The 15,496-nt window shown below is 36.4% G+C and overlaps 2 protein-coding genes across 11 annotated transcripts in view; one reads left to right on the plus strand and one right to left on the minus strand.

Moving 5' to 3' along the window:
• Positions 1 to 7,316, plus strand: part of LOC111866924 — an 11,873-nt gene extending 4,557 nt beyond the window's left edge. For all 6 annotated transcript variants that reach the window (XM_023856297.2, XM_023856298.2, XM_023856299.2 and 3 more), the window contains exons 3-5: positions 748 to 885; positions 3,725 to 3,780; positions 6,741 to 7,316. In XM_023856297.2, the coding sequence (XP_023712065.1) occupies positions 748 to 885; positions 3,725 to 3,780; positions 6,741 to 7,137 (591 nt within the window). In that variant the 3' untranslated portion in view covers positions 7,138 to 7,316. The remainder of the gene's footprint in view (positions 1 to 747; positions 886 to 3,724; positions 3,781 to 6,740) is intronic.
• Positions 7,317 to 7,460: 144 nt separating this feature from the next.
• Positions 7,461 to 15,476, minus strand: LOC111866923 (zinc finger protein OZF). Of its 5 annotated transcripts, XM_033752485.1 has the most exons (6): positions 14,969 to 15,155; positions 14,258 to 14,377; positions 13,382 to 13,513; positions 12,641 to 12,711; positions 11,767 to 11,971; positions 7,461 to 8,222 (listed from the first exon to the last, which is right to left on the minus strand). In XM_033752485.1, the coding sequence occupies exons 1-6, from the start codon at positions 14,969 to 14,971 to the stop codon at positions 8,217 to 8,219; spliced, it is 537 nt and encodes a 178-aa protein (XP_033608376.1). In that variant the 5' UTR covers positions 14,972 to 15,155; the 3' UTR covers positions 7,461 to 8,216. The 5 variants fall into 5 exon arrangements, with proteins under 5 accessions (XP_033608376.1, XP_023712061.1, XP_023712060.1 ...); XM_023856293.2 differs by lacking the exon at positions 14,969 to 15,155 and adding an exon at positions 15,430 to 15,476 and having other exon boundaries at positions 7,461 to 11,971; XM_023856292.2 differs by lacking the exon at positions 14,969 to 15,155 and adding an exon at positions 15,391 to 15,476 and having other exon boundaries at positions 7,461 to 11,971.
• Between the last annotated feature and the right edge of the window lie 20 nt (positions 15,477 to 15,496).

The following is a 15,496-nucleotide window of genomic DNA, read 5'->3' on the forward strand; positions in this document are numbered from 1 at the left end:
CCGGGTATTTGAACCCGCGTACTACGAGTCATGAGGTGGGAACGTTACCTCTAGACTACGGAGGCCGCTAATAAAATCTCTTAGAATGGCCCTTATTTAGAAGAGAATCTTACACTGATTTGAGGTGTGTGAACTGCCCACATTCAAGCAAACCGCCAAAGCGAGTACAGTGAAAACGCAAGTATCATTGCTTAGCAACGGCAAGTAAACAGCTGTTGCTAGGCAGAGCCTACAACAGTACGGACAGTGACATGTTTTCTGCCACAAAAGATTGTGGGATGTAATGTTTGTGTAAGAGTTCTAAATGACATTACTATAGGTCGCTCCCTAACTTCATTTATTTTAGATACAGTCAGTTCCAGAACGTTAGTATAACCATCATAGCATGGAAATTATACATAGTTTTATGTCCATATTAAATTTTTCTGCCATAATTCTTCATTGGCTTGAGACAACTAGGCATATCCATAAGTTCAAGATTTGTCCAGTTACTAAAAAAAGAGTAAGTATGAGGTTTGCATTATTACTGAAACTGAAAATTTTCAGAGTTTTTCGCTTTCACTGTGACTGTAGAGGTGTGAGCTTTGCACACTTACTTAGATATTATGGGTATAATTTTTGTTATATGACTAAGAATGTAGATTTTGTATTAGATTAAAATTTTATTTTAGCATGTCCTGTAAAAACATGTAATGCACTTCATGAGCCTGTATTCCAGGATGTAATGAGAAAAAGTTTGATTTACAGCACAGCATGCAGTTAATCAATTTAGAATGTGATTCAAACAGTGGCGTCTATGAGCTGGCTTCCATTTGTGATGTAACAAGGGATCGCCCTCATATAGCAGTACCTATTATATTTGCTCCAATCAAAACTGAAACCCAGGTGAGTTAAACAGCCTTTCCTATATATTGAACCTAGGAATTTGAAATTCCTTACTGAATTCCATAGTCATTTCAACCCAGCAACCTTCATGGCTCATTAGATCCATATGTCGAACCCATCATAATCTTCATTTGAATTTCCAGGTGATATTAAGAGAAAAGTTTAAATCACGTCAAAATGATTAATGTGGTATATGTTCTTTCCTCATAATAACCATGTACTCTACCAGGGAAAGTGACTGTGTTACTTGGAAAGTAAATAAGGCAGTAAATGTTTTTGAACTGAAAAATAAGAAACATTGCCTGAATTTATTCCATTAATTTTATCATGTACCTTAATTTTTATTGCCATTTCAATCCATTATGTGTGTGTGTTTTCTTCCCTAATTTGCAAGTAAAGCTATGAAAATGCATCTGTTAGTTGGCATATTTGTTCATCGGCATGTAACAATTGGAGAACCCCTGAGCAGGTTTTCATGAAATTGGATATTGGAAAGTTTTACTAAACTGTATCATTGTGTTTCAGTTTTGGTTAAAATCGGATAAAAATAACAAATACTTTATGTAATGACTTGCATACACATTTCTAGCATAAGTCACTAAATATTTTTCAGAAGGAAAGATGTGTCAAACAGACATTGTAGTGAAAAATGAAACAAGCATTTTGTGTCACATTTACAGAGGGTGAACAAAATAATGGAGGCACTAAGACATTGAGGAATAGAATTTGTGTTGGCTACATTGAAAGAACCTCAGTTGGCAGGACTGAATTATCTTCCATTTGTTTACATTCTGTAATGCTTGTGTAAGTGCATTAGTACTGTACTCAAAAGGCCGCGCCATAGCTTAAGTGGTTAGTTGCTGGCTTCCCACTGCTGCAGTCTTGTCAACTGGGATTTGTGATGGACAAAGTGGCGCTGGGGCAGGTTTTCCCTGAGTACTTCGGTTTCTTCCTGCCAATCCTCTTTCCATCAAATTCTCCATAAGCATTATCACCAGTACAGGTACAATAGGACATATGGAAGCCGACGTGCCGAGCAGACCTAATATGGATTCCACCTCACATTATACGAACTCTTAACTATTATAATCTACTGTAATCTGTTGTAAACAATTGTAAGTATTGTAACTTTATTCTCTTATTGTAATCAGCCAATGTACAGTAACTGACTTGTCCTGTATCATGTAACAATGATCTATAGAGATGAAATAAATAAATAAATAAATGAAGCATGATTTGTGTGAAAGAATTGGAAAATGGGAATTTGTCTGATTTTGAAAGAGGACAGATTGTTCATGTGTGTTTTGCTGGAACTCCTGTAGCAGAAACTACCACATTATTAGATGCTGAAAGAAGCAGATTCTAAGGTTATGTCGGTGTGCATGAACATGGGAAGACATCAGCAAAGAGGAACAGTGGGTAAAAATCAACATTGACTGAAAAGAGATTGTCATACATTGAGATGGATTGTTTTGAAAAATCACACTACTGCAGCACAGGTGACAGCAGAACTGAATATTCACCTTGACCCTGTTTCCACAAAACCTGTCTGACATGAGCTCCACAAATCGAACATCCACAGTTGGGCTGCATGAACGATGGCATCATATCCATAAAACCTGAACATCAGGCAACTGGTTATGCTGTCCTTCACATTGTTATCTACATCAGGAAGTTTACATTTGGAGAACACCCAGGGAAGCCAATCTGGAATGCCTGGTGCCAACAGTGAAGCATGGGGAAGGTTCTGTGTTGGCTTGGGCAGCATTATCATGGTATTCTGTTGGTCCCACTATTACCGTTCATGCCGAATTACTGCAAGGGAGTACATGGACAGGATGGATAATCAGATGCATCCCATGATCCAGACATTATTTCCAAATGATGCAGTTTTTGAAGATGATAGTGTCCCCAATCACACAGCTGGAACTGTTCAGTCATGGTTTGAAGAGCATGAAGGTAAACTGCAACATCTTCCCTGGCCAACACAATCACCAGATTTGAACATCAACTATGGTCAGTTTTGGATACTAGAGTGAGGAACAGATTCCCACTTCCAACATCTCTAAAGCAACTTGAAGATTTTCTTCAAGAAGAATGGTATAAAATTCCACTAGAGACTGTTCAGAACTTATACAAGTCCATTCCAAGAAGCATTGCAGCTATACCAAAGGCAGAAGATGGTCCAACACCTCATTAATAAAGAAATACGTACAGTATCTGTAGTGAAGAAAGCCATGTTCTGGGATGTGGCGCCATGTATAAATTGTGTTAACCAACGTTTCGGAGGAACGTATCGCCTCCATCTTCAGGGTAGAAAACAAGAAGAAATCCGCGAGCGAACCAGCTAGAGCAGGTGCAACAGACTTGTCTGCTTCTACCCTCAAGATGGAGGTGATACGTTCCTCCGAAATGTCGGTTAACACAATTTCTACATGGCGCCACATCCCAGAAGACAGCTTTCTTCATAGTCACCGCCGTGAAAACCTAAAATCGTAGATAGTATCTGTAGTGTTTTCCATTATTTTGTTCAACCCCTGTATATACTGAGTTTATTTCCATACTAATTTCTTTACTGACTTTTAAAGTGATTTTTGTTTTTACTTTGTCAGATTTGTGTTTTTGCTCAATAAATTAACATCAGCCAGCATTCATTACCAGCTAATGTAGACATTTAAATGCCTGTATCACCTTATATCTTTTGAATTTCATGTTCTAGAATGAGAAGCAGTGGTTTCATCCATTGTAAATTGGGAATATGTAAAATTATTGCTTACCTATAGAGACTTTAATGAGTGTTTTGTGTTTTATATCTAGTGTTAAATATATTCTGTTCCAGGAGGAAGGTAGTACAAGTGCTAGAGAATGGACCGATAAAATGCAATCACAGGACAGGTGTGTGCTAATTTGTGAATTTATTATTAGAGAAGAAATGTCAGAAACATTAGAGATTTCCACACAATGAAGTGACTTCTGAGAAAACTGCATTTCCCTTTTCAGCACTTTGGAACAGTTCAGCCTAACTGGCCCAGATATATAAATATTTGCCTGGAATCTGCCATGTTTCTTCTGTAAGATTCACTAATATTTGGACACTAGATTTCTGGTTGTCTTCAAAGTAATTTCTGTTTGCAAATGTTTCTGCCTAGCAGGAAAGATCCCTATTGCTTTTCAGTGTACCTGAGGGTCAGCATTATTCTTTAATATAATTTCCACTTGAGAAGGATAGTGTGGTCAACACCTGCTACCTGTAATTGTCAGTATGCAATGCATTTGCAGATGCAGGAAGAATACTATGCATCATTTAAGTGGCATATTCGTTCTGTACCTTGTCTTAAAGTTCTTGTGTCTTTTATTGGATAGTGAGAATATTCTGTATAGAAGACATGCGCATGTTTAGACATTTTATGACAGTATTGTTTCTTGAAAACCTGTATTAATTTTCAGTTTCATATGCTTGGTTAAAGAAGTTTCAGATTTAAGTTACACAGAAACATGAATGGGGAAATATTAATATCACCTTCCATTGTTTTGTTTACAACCAAGAACTCAGAACCCAACAAATCCTTCGTAAGGAAAATTGGATACGTGAGTTGACTTTCTGAAAATAATATAGTAAAGTACTTGTTAATGAATTTCTGAGGGAATGACTTTTACACTAAATTGAGGTTGTGCAAAATTACATGAAGGGGCTGTTCTTCTAGGACTTATATAATTACGATAAAATGATTTCTTTACATAAGTAGTTAAAGTTTAAATACAAATAATTACAGGTACTTGATAATATAATAGTGATTTCAAAAATAATTAATGACACAAGAAATAAATACTGACAGAACATGAGTCAGGAATTAGAACAACTTTGATGCCACAAGCAGTGTTGTTTCAGTGTATGTTCAGTATATGATGTTACTTGTGGCTATGTTGATGCTTTCCACATGTCCCTTCAGAAATGAGATTCTTTGTGTTTATGCTGATACATGGCCTTTCCACTGTATTCACACAGTATGGGTTGCTACCTTTCCTACACAGCTGTAGTAAAAATAATTTATGCTAAAGGTTACCATTCAGCTTGCAGTATCTGTGTTACATATGTCTCAAAAGTGCTTGTATCTGCATAAGACAAGAGGCCCCTATCTTCCTTGTACTTATGGTCTACCAGACCCAACTTTCATGTCATGGAATGGATCTCTGTGTACAAGATGTGGATTTTCTGTGCTCCAATATCTGTCATAATGTGTTATATACCCAGGTAAAACCATGAAAAATGTAAACTTAAGATCAAGCTTGCCACCATGAACTGACATACCAGAAATTACAGGATCACATGGCTATAACATATGCACAGCTTTTTTTTTTAATGGTTTCATTTATTTAGTTGAGGTTCTTGCAAGATCCCCTTTAGCTTGGACATGGATAAGTTTACACTGAACATCGGGTGTTTTATATATTAGCATGTAGACCCACTGCTAGGCAATGAACGCAAAATAAGCAACTATACAACAGCTGTCACTAAGTAACAGCTCTGCAAACAGGCATGTTTCCATAGCAACAATTGCACTGCAACAGAGGAAAGGTGTTTTCTAGATAGTACGTGCCAAACTGTTATAAGCAGGGCCAGTTAGCTGTTGCATTTAGTGGACAGCCAGTCAGTTACATAACCACTGGGGTTCTGTTGCTGTGAGAAGCTGGTAGCTGAGGTGAGGGACAGTTCAGGAACCCAGAGGAAGCGGAACATCTGCCATTGGAAGCCACTACCAAGCAACGGCTAGTGAAGACTGTGACAGACAGAAAACCTAGTGTCCTAAAGTGATTTGTGAATTGTAGTAACAAGCTGTATGAGTGTGCAATAAATCTGATTACCAGTACAAACCCTGTCTGTAGTGAACTCAGTCACGAGACAATATGAGTATTACGTGAACTATGAGTCTGTTTGGAAATGTTAGGAAATCCAGAAGAAAGGTTACTGCAGTTCGACTTCCTCACACAATGACTTCAGTAAAATGAGAAATGCTGACATGTTAGTAGGAAACCAAAATGACAAGCTTGAATACTGACACAAATGTTGGACAGTAGGAGACTTCAACTTGAACATTCACTCTGCCTCTTTAAGTGCTTTGCACACGAAATGGAAGACCGCAAACACCACAACAGAATTATTGAAACTAGCTGTACAAAATCAGTTACGAACTTTCTGCAGCCACTTGACCAGTATATTTTCTAACTTCAGTCAATTCATGATGGCAAACTTGATCCAAAGTGGAAGTTTTTTCATGGGAGGCTTGACTTTGCTTGAATGGACATGTGAGCATAAACAAAGGAAATCAGAAATCTACATCTTATACTGAAATCTCATTCCATGATGTAAAAGTTTTGTATTTGGTGTGCCCATAGTTAAAGGAACTTTATGGATTTTGTCAACTCATGGTGGCAAACTTGATCACAGGTTTAAATTTTTTTTATGTGATGCTCAGCTTCATTTCAATGGACATGTGAGCACAGAAGATTGGAAGTCTAAATCTTATACCGAGAGCTCACTCCACAATGTAAAAGTTTGATATTTAGTATGCCCCGAGTGCAGGGAACTTTATGGGCCTTGTGCTTTCTTCAGACAGCATGAAATCTTAGGTATATTTACTGCAAGAGAACGAGTAATATTCAGCGTACAAAGTTATCACCACAGCTCATCAAGTAGAAAATTGATGGTCAGTGCAGTGAGTGGGCACAGCAGAAAGGCCATGTCATGGCATAGTCGCCAAGTATTCTTGCTGCATAATAGCTGCAGACTGTTTGTTAGCTCTGATATAGTAGTGAGAATGAAGGACAACAGGACTGTATTCTCGTCTTTATCATAGAGTGGAGCAACTTGTCATTCCGCTGGATGATGTTCCCGAAAGCAGCTCTTCAGGGAGACTTGATTCAGGTGGCAACTATCAGCAGCAGGGATACTTCATATACAACTTACATAGTGGGGATGGAGGTGAGGTGTTGAGCAGCCAGCCAGGTGGTGTTTCTGAAGGCATTCCTTCAGTGAAACTTGACTCAAATATTGACCGCCAACAGGGGCATCTAACATGTGACTTGAGTAACGGGAATGGAGAGAAACCAGATGACATTCCAGAAGGTAGATCTTCAGCACAACTTAACTCAAATGTCAACTGCCAACAGGAATATGTGACATGTGATGTGTGTAATGGGTCTGGATATTTAATGCATGGATTACCTGTTACTAGAAAGATAAATCGGTGTTAGTGTTCTGTGATACTGATGTCAGTTCTGTTGGCTCTTATAGACATTGTAATTCTCTTGAGATGACATGTTAGTCCCCCCTTGGAACTGTATGAGGGAAATCAGAAATATTGTTTTTTTAAGTCTCATGATGACAGTGTAATGATAGAAGAAAATACACTTCAAAATGTAAATAGATCATATGACGCTGTTTCCCTAATGTACCAATAAGAAGACTGCTGTTATCTTTCTGGGTTAATTTAATGTGATTCCAGGACACAGTCTGTTAACAGACATACCTTTCTCTCTTATCTTTTGGATTTCCTTAGTAAATGTCTTTTTTTTTCCCATGAATGTTACACGCCCAGTTATTTTGGCACTCCTAGTATTATTAGGTAAAGAAGATGGATTAAGAAATGCCTCACTAACATTTTCCACTTTCCTTTCATCTCTCTCAGGTCCATTGTGTCTTTTTGTCAATATTTTTAGTAGATTTTATACTAGCAAAATGAAAGAACATAGATTACAGTTTCAGATATTTTAATATTTAACATTTTGGACAGTAGAAGAAAAAACGGTAATATTAAAATGGATCTAAGAGAGATAGGTTGTGATGATGTGAACTGCATTAAACTGACTCAGGATAGGGTTCTAATGCGTTTTTGTAATGCCTGATGAAACTTGAGGTACCACAGAGTTTTGGAGCAGCTGAATTTTGACTCTCAGGAAATATCCTTATCAGACTTGTTGTTATGTACCTGGATTTTAGTTACAAAATATCACATGATCTTTCTTTCTTTCTTCCTTTTATTTATCAATCAGTGTTTTTACTAATTGTTAAATAATTTTCATGTTGTATGTTATATTTATATTTTCTGCTAATAAATTAACATCATGATATACAGAAGACTGATAAATGGCATTCAGTTCCAGTTGCCCCTGCTTATTTTCAGCTTTCTTAGTTGCACATAACTGAAGAAAACTGAAAGGCATATGGTATATTCAGTGGTGAGGGTGCTGGTCCTGTGATTGGGTGACTGCTATTTAGCAGTGGGCCGTGTTGCTATTCTTTTGGAAGAATACTGTTGTCTTCATTTTCAGGGTCAATCCTGAAGATGAAAACATGTTCCTTTAAATTGTTGGCAACATGATCCATTTCCATGCTTTACAAAACCCTAGGACATCCAACTTGCTTTCTTTAATTGTATATTTAGCAGATATTCCATTTTTGTACCTGTTATATCATAATCCGACCTTTCTGGAGACACCATTATGGCACCTGAAACCTTGGTCTACTAAAAACATGTCATGTTTTATCCTCAGCCAGTTCTATTTGAATTCTGAGACACTTGTTCATTTCCACGCTTATGAAATGCATGCATGCACTGTTTGGAAAGTACTCCATATGACAGTGATCTCTGCAAACTTGTTGGGGAGGGGGGGAGGTATGTGAAACATCAACACTTAAAACACACTGCTTTGTTGAAGTGAGTTACATCTCTTGGCATATGATTGTAGGTAATTAAAGTTACTTCATTTCATGACAAATATGATATACTGCCATTTACTACATTACATTATATTCATTTATATATGTATTTCATATACATGCACTTAAAACAATAACACATTACACTTCATACTACATTTGTAACCCCCCCCCCAAAAAAAAAATTAAATTTCAAGTATATGAATTTAACAAGCTGTCTTTAGTCCATGGCTCATGTCAGTTAAAAGTGTCAAAAAACTAATGTTACATATTTGTAGTATGCTTCAGAAGTTATACCCTCAATGGATTTGTCTCAAGAGTCTCTGACTAAATTATTATATTTAAAATACATGTTTATTTGTTTTGGTATACTTTCCATTTCTTAATCTATATTTACATGCTTCCAAATTGTCAGGATGAATTCAAGATAGATAAATTTCCACGGAGTCCTCCCTTCTAAATACTGAGATTAAATGTGACCAGACATACTTAGGACCGAACTAGAGCTTCGAATCTGCTTCTTTAGGTCTTCTTATTCCTCTGTTCTTCCTGCCAATTTCATTTTTACGATATGTTACAAACAGAAGAAATCTAAAAAATCAGATTATTTTATGTTGAACACAATTCTGGACCTATTTAATGGCACAAATGACACTGTTGCTAACCAACAATCTACACCCAGCAACCAAACACCACAATATACTTACACATTTAATTTGTATACTATCTTACAAATAATGTAAAACCCTAACCAGACACTGCTATTTTGAACACAACAGTGAACCTGTTTAGTTGAAGAAATCAGATCTTCCTCGACAAACATGCTATGCCGTCCAATCAGTTGACACAATATAATTGCACATTTCAAAATGATGCTAAACAAAGACAGTTAAAGTGGTATTTTCAAACTAGAATATAGACAGCATTTGCAATGAGTGCTGTCTATATTCTAGGCATCATGGCAATAAATTGTCAAGCCCTGGTGAATTATATTAACTTGCTTTGTCTTGTATGGTTTCCTTGTAAAGTTGTCTCTCAACTGGTGAAGAAAAGACTGCTTTTAAGATACACAATTTTATTACCGTTACCTGTCCAGAAAAGTCTGTAATTAGACACTGCCCTAAGTGACTTTAATTCAGTCCATATTGTCACATACTGTTTATCATATATCTATTTTAATATCCTCCCACCTACACTTAGTACTCAGGGCTACCAAACTGTCTCTTTGAGGCTTCTGAACCTAAATTCTGTATTAACTCTCCCCAGTTATCAACCCATCTCATCCCCCAAGATTTAACCATCCCATCGGTATTAAGTTTGGAGTACAATGTGTGCAAAATATTAAATTGAATTATTTTTATATTACATGTAAAGAATGTCAGGTATCATTAATGAACATGGTCAAATTCTTTAACCCAGTGCTGAACTGTTGCAATAGACTCATTCCATCACAACAGATGACATTATGATTATAAGATAACATTCTAATTTTACACCAAAGAGTTGATTCATACTTGTGATTTTAAATGTACAAGCTCTCTTTAGAGCTACAGTGTTTTTGAAGAGATGTTTCTAGTTTGGGGCTACTTTTCAACTCAGCCTTGCTAGTCTACATAAGGGGTGGGCACATTACTGCCTCCAAGAGATACTGTTAAAATTAGCCTTTAGTGTTTGTAATTCATATCAGCATATTTTCAAATTGAAATTATAAAGTTTGGCAGCAGCATCATCTGTTGCACTAATATGAGTAACTGCACTGATTATACAATTATACTCATATATTTTTGCTAAAAAAAATACTGAGTTGTCCTGGCATGGCAAAACACTTGCAACTATGAAGTTTTCTACCTCATGGTTTGAATATAATTTTGACGTTTATTTGGCACTTCCATATATAAAAAGGAATGCACATTTTATGTAGTCACATTTAAAATTAAGTACTTAACATTTATCATGGACCAGTATAAGTTCCAACCAGAGTGTAGAAATTATTCATCATGTTTCAGAGATTTCTCTTTATCATGAACTTGAAGGTGTTTCTTTAAAATCCAACTAAAGGAGAATTTCTCTTCACACCTACTGCAAGCATAAGGTTTCTCTCCAGAGTGAATACGGTAATGACACTTAAGGTTCCAGCTACTAGAAAATGTCTTATGGCATACATTACAGTTATTTTCGCCTGTGTGTTGTCGAAAATGATCATTAAGTTTTGACCGATTCCGATATTTCTTCATACAAACACTGCAGCTGTACGGTTTCTCTGTGGCATGGCTCTGTAAATGTTTACCAAGATCGGTCTTGTTGGAAAACTTTTTCTTACATTCATCACAATCATATGGTTTCTCCCCCGTGTGAGTACGATAATGAATCACAAGATTATAGCTAGAGGAAAACATTTTAGCACAAACATCACATATCAAAGTTTTTTCACCTGTATGAACACGATAATGCCTTTGAAGTTCACTCTTGCTAACAAATTTCTTTCCACACAGGTCACAGCTATAAGGCTTATTACCAGAATGAATGTAAGAATGTATCTTCAGAGAGAACCTGGTTGAGAACTTTTTTTCACATACCCCACAAGAATGTGGCTTTTGACCTGTGTGGTTAATCATATGCTTCTTAAGTTCTGAACTATTTATGAATTTCTTTTTGCATGTATCGCAATGGTATGGTGTCAGTCCTGTATGAGTACGGTAATGCTCATTAAAATTTGAGCTATGAGAAAACGATTTGTTACATAAGTCACATACATACGGTTTCTCTCCCGTATGTAGACGATAATGACTTTTCAAAGAGAAACTAGTTGTGAATTTTTTATTGCACACATCACAAGAGTAAGGTTTTTCTCCAGTGTGAATTCGAATGTGTTTCCGTAAATCTGAACGGTTTGAAAAAGTTGTAGGGCAAAGATCGCAACGATAAGGCTTGTCTCCAGTATGGACACGATTATGTTCCATTGCTTTCCCTTTAGTTGCAAACTTTTTATTGCATACATCACAACTATACGGCTTTTCCCCTGTATGATAACGCAAATGTACTTTCAGCGAGCTTCTGTAAGAAAATGTATCATTACAGACATCGCATTTATACGGTTTTTCACCTGTATGTTTACGAATATGACTCTTGAGATTACATATGTTTGAAAACTTTTTACTGCATACTTCACAGTGATGTGTTAGCCCTTCTTCCATTCCATTACACTCTTCAATGACTGTTGTGCTAAGGTACCTTGTCGGATTTATGTCAAAATGCCCATAATTGTTATAAACACCAGCTTCTGTAATGTGCTCATCTTGATTGTTTATATACATGTCTTCTCTCATACAGTCAATGGGAAAATCACTTTCTTGTTGATCGTCCATTGATCTGAAAAGAATATTGATATATATCAAGGTACATATTCATGTGTGGACAAAACTCCATAGCTTGGCCATTTTTCACAAAATTCAGTACTGGCCAACATAAACCTTATTCTTGAAAATGAGTACATGGAAGATTCAAACATTAATACGTCCAGTGACAGACATAATGCTATGTTTTGATGGTTAGTTGTTTTTTAAAGTAACTTTTCTTTACAAACATCCATTTCACAAGACTAGGGCTGTGACATCATAATTAGATTTGTCAACTCTGATAATATTACTTGTAGAAAGATGGTAAAACTCATGGTAGTACTTGAATACCATTACATGAGAAATGTTGAAAAGTAAACAGCATAGAAACATAATATTACAATTCTGGACAGCAGGGCATGGTTCATGGCCATGTAAATTATAATATTATGGTTCCCAGCACAAATGTGTCACAAGAATAGTGTGTTGGTTTACTTTGAGACTGGATCCAATAGGGCAACTGAGTGCTTAACTTCAAATGCTATTATTTGAAAGCACTATTACCCAAAATTGTGGTCGTCATTACTTCCATTTGATTCCCTGAAAACTCAAGAAACCTCTTCCCAGAGGTTGTGGTCTCTTTACAGTTATATTAGACACTGATGAATAATTTGCTATTAAAATGAACTAAGACAGCACTTACCTGTTCATACACATCTGATTATCCTCTATTTCTACTTCATCCGTCAACTCTTCTTTGATTGGTATGTCCTCCTATTACACAACAGAACTCTAATGTAGGCAGACATATATATGGTTTTAATGAATTAATGAAACAGATAAAATTAGAAGAATATGAGAAATCAAGGGAACAAAACATAAATTTTGTGACAGTAAGAGCAATACAGTATTCCTTGTATATATATGGAAATAAATATAACAAATAGACAATATCAGAGTATATTTTGACTTTGTTGCCTGCTGACTGTTCTAAATTCTCAACTGAAATCATTAATCTATTCGAGATTTGAAGTTCTCACAGCAGTGACAATAAAGGATACTGTCTTCTGGGATGTTACACTACATAACTGCATACCATGCATGTTTCATTTGAGTATTCACTACTGCTGATAAAATGCCACACCAAATGACACAAATTTCCTATGCCGTAATTAACCAGTGACAGAAATATAAATTTGGTCAAGATCTTCAGACTTAAGACACACTGAAAGGGAAATGAGGAAATCTTCCAGGCTCCAGGTTTGACAGGTAAAAATCTGTGCCATGTCCAGCCTGCCTTGACGCTACACAGTGTTTCATTTTCACAAGAAACACATGTCATAACACTGTTCATCTATTATTTTTTCACTAGATGGTTATATACAATAATTAGACAAATATTTTGTCTCAAACAAGGGAAACTACATAAACTAAAAAAACTCACCATAACTTCAGTCTTTATTATGGGCACTGCAACTGATATGGGATCCTCTTCTTCCTTCACCTCATTGACAAGGAATATTAAATTTTGCTTGTCATCTGAATCAGGGTGTGTGCAGTTTAGATCCAAATTTTGCTGTAAATAACTTTATTTGTATTCAGATTTATCAGAATTACATATTAGATATCTCTTCTTCACAATCATATATTAGTTATGGGGCTATGCTACAAGCTGGAAGGTCGCAGGTTCAAGTCCCAATGAGGTCATTGGATTCTTTTCAATTGACCTAATCCTTCCAGCTGCATTATAGCCCTGGGGTTGGCTCAGCCTCTAAGAGAAGTGAGTACCAGGAATTAATTAAATAATTTTCCTGGGGAGTAAAGCGCGGCTGGCGCATAAGACTGACAACCTTACCGCCATCTATGAGCTGACTGTCTAGATAATGTGGGACCCTCAACGCCTCACAACCCTATGGGCCTTCATGGCCTCGTACAGGGATAGCTTTACTTTTACTTTACTGTATCCATAATACTCCCAGAATGCTGTAATAATTGCATACATTCAATGCAATGTCAGTGGTGAAAACGGTTTAACATTCAGTATTTATAATAATGAAATACAGCTCCATACAAATCCATCCTTGATCTGTTCTTTCAACTAAAATGAGACAATATTTGTTGCTAACACTGAAAATGTCCTATTAATTTAAAAGAACAAAGCTGATTGTTCTGTATTAAGATATAGGAATATGCTTTCTGACAAAGAATATACCACCATTTGCAATTCTCTTCACCATGTTATTTGGCATCATAGATTTAAAATCTGACAGGAGTAAATAATGTAAGTTTTTACAAATGAAAACCAAATATGCAAACCCACCTCATCTTCGTGTTTAATTATAGGTATAAACTGCTCTTCCTCTTTCACATCACTGCATACTGATGTAATTTGAGCCTCACAATCTGAATCAGCTTCCACTTTAATTATATCCATATTGTGCTGTAAAACAGATTCCTAATTTCAGGTATTGAAATATGTCTTAGCATGCACAACAGTTCCCCATTAGATCTCATCCATTTACACAATTCATACTGTACTTCATTCCCCATTTATTCTGTTCATGCTTCAATTTATGTCACACAGGCAAGTACAAAAAATAATTTCATATACAGGACTGAAAATTACTGTCAGAGCTGCTCAACAAAAATCATTCCATTGCAACATTTTTTTAAATTCCAAATGCATGCATGTCTGAGAACATGGCACTAAGTGGGACTGTATCTTAAGAGGCAGAAAGAAACAGGAGGATGAAGAAAACTTCAAAATGAGGAGCTTCAGAATTTCTACTTTTCACCAATTATTAGGATGATCAAATCGGTGAGATTGGCAGGGCATGTAGACCGAATGGGATATGTGGCATAGATACAAAGTATTGTAGGATAACCTGAGGAAAAGATGTCACTTGGAAGATCCAGCCATTGATGGTGTATGTTAAAATGGTTTTTGAAGAAACAGGATCTTAGGGGGTGGACGAGAATAATCTGGCTCAGGAGAGGGAACAGTGGATGCTTTGTGAGCATAGAAACGAACCATTTGCTTCCATACAATGTTGGGAACTTCTTGAAGAACTGCACAACTAATTACTTTTCAAGAAGGTCTCAAATGGTAAGATTACAGAGTATTGAATTGTTTTGGGCGTGAAAGGAAACGGTCATGACCTCATATGAGAGAAAATTCCAACATTTGCATGGACTAAGGGAGATGGAAAATAACAAAAAACTTCACTCAACCGGTCGTTGGTCTGACCGAGATTCGAACCGGGCACTTCTCGAGTAGAAAGAAGCACAAACTAACACTGGGCTTGTTACACCGCTACCACGGATCAGTCACTAAACTTTATGGTAGTCTACGTAATTGCTGCAAGAAGCTCACACAATTTCATTCAGACCATAACAGAATACAGAGAAGCACGCTTCACACATGAAACAATTAAAGAATATCTGATTATTTACGTTATATTGCTGATGCTATTCTAAACGCGAAAAACTTACGCTGTTGTACTTTCTAATTCATACGGAATTTCTAAGCTTTCTAAGAAGCCGTGAGCGAAGGTTTTGT

The sequence above is a fragment of the Cryptotermes secundus genome, unplaced genomic scaffold (assembly GCF_002891405.2).
Source record: "Cryptotermes secundus unplaced genomic scaffold, Csec_1.0 scaffold899, whole genome shotgun sequence".
NCBI lineage: Eukaryota > Metazoa > Arthropoda > Insecta > Blattodea > Kalotermitidae > Cryptotermes > Cryptotermes secundus.

Bases quoted from the DNA above. Each gene is read 5' to 3' on its own strand.
- LOC111866923 (XM_033752483.1), bottom strand. The intron at 13,514-14,257 runs GTGGGTTTGCAT...AGTTATTTACAG, and splicing joins TAATTAAACACGAAGATGAG to CAAAATTTGGATCTAAACTG. The intron at 11,972-12,640 runs GTAAGTGCTGTC...TATTCTTTTCAG, and splicing joins AATCAGATGTGTATGAACAG to ATCAATGGACGATCAACAAG.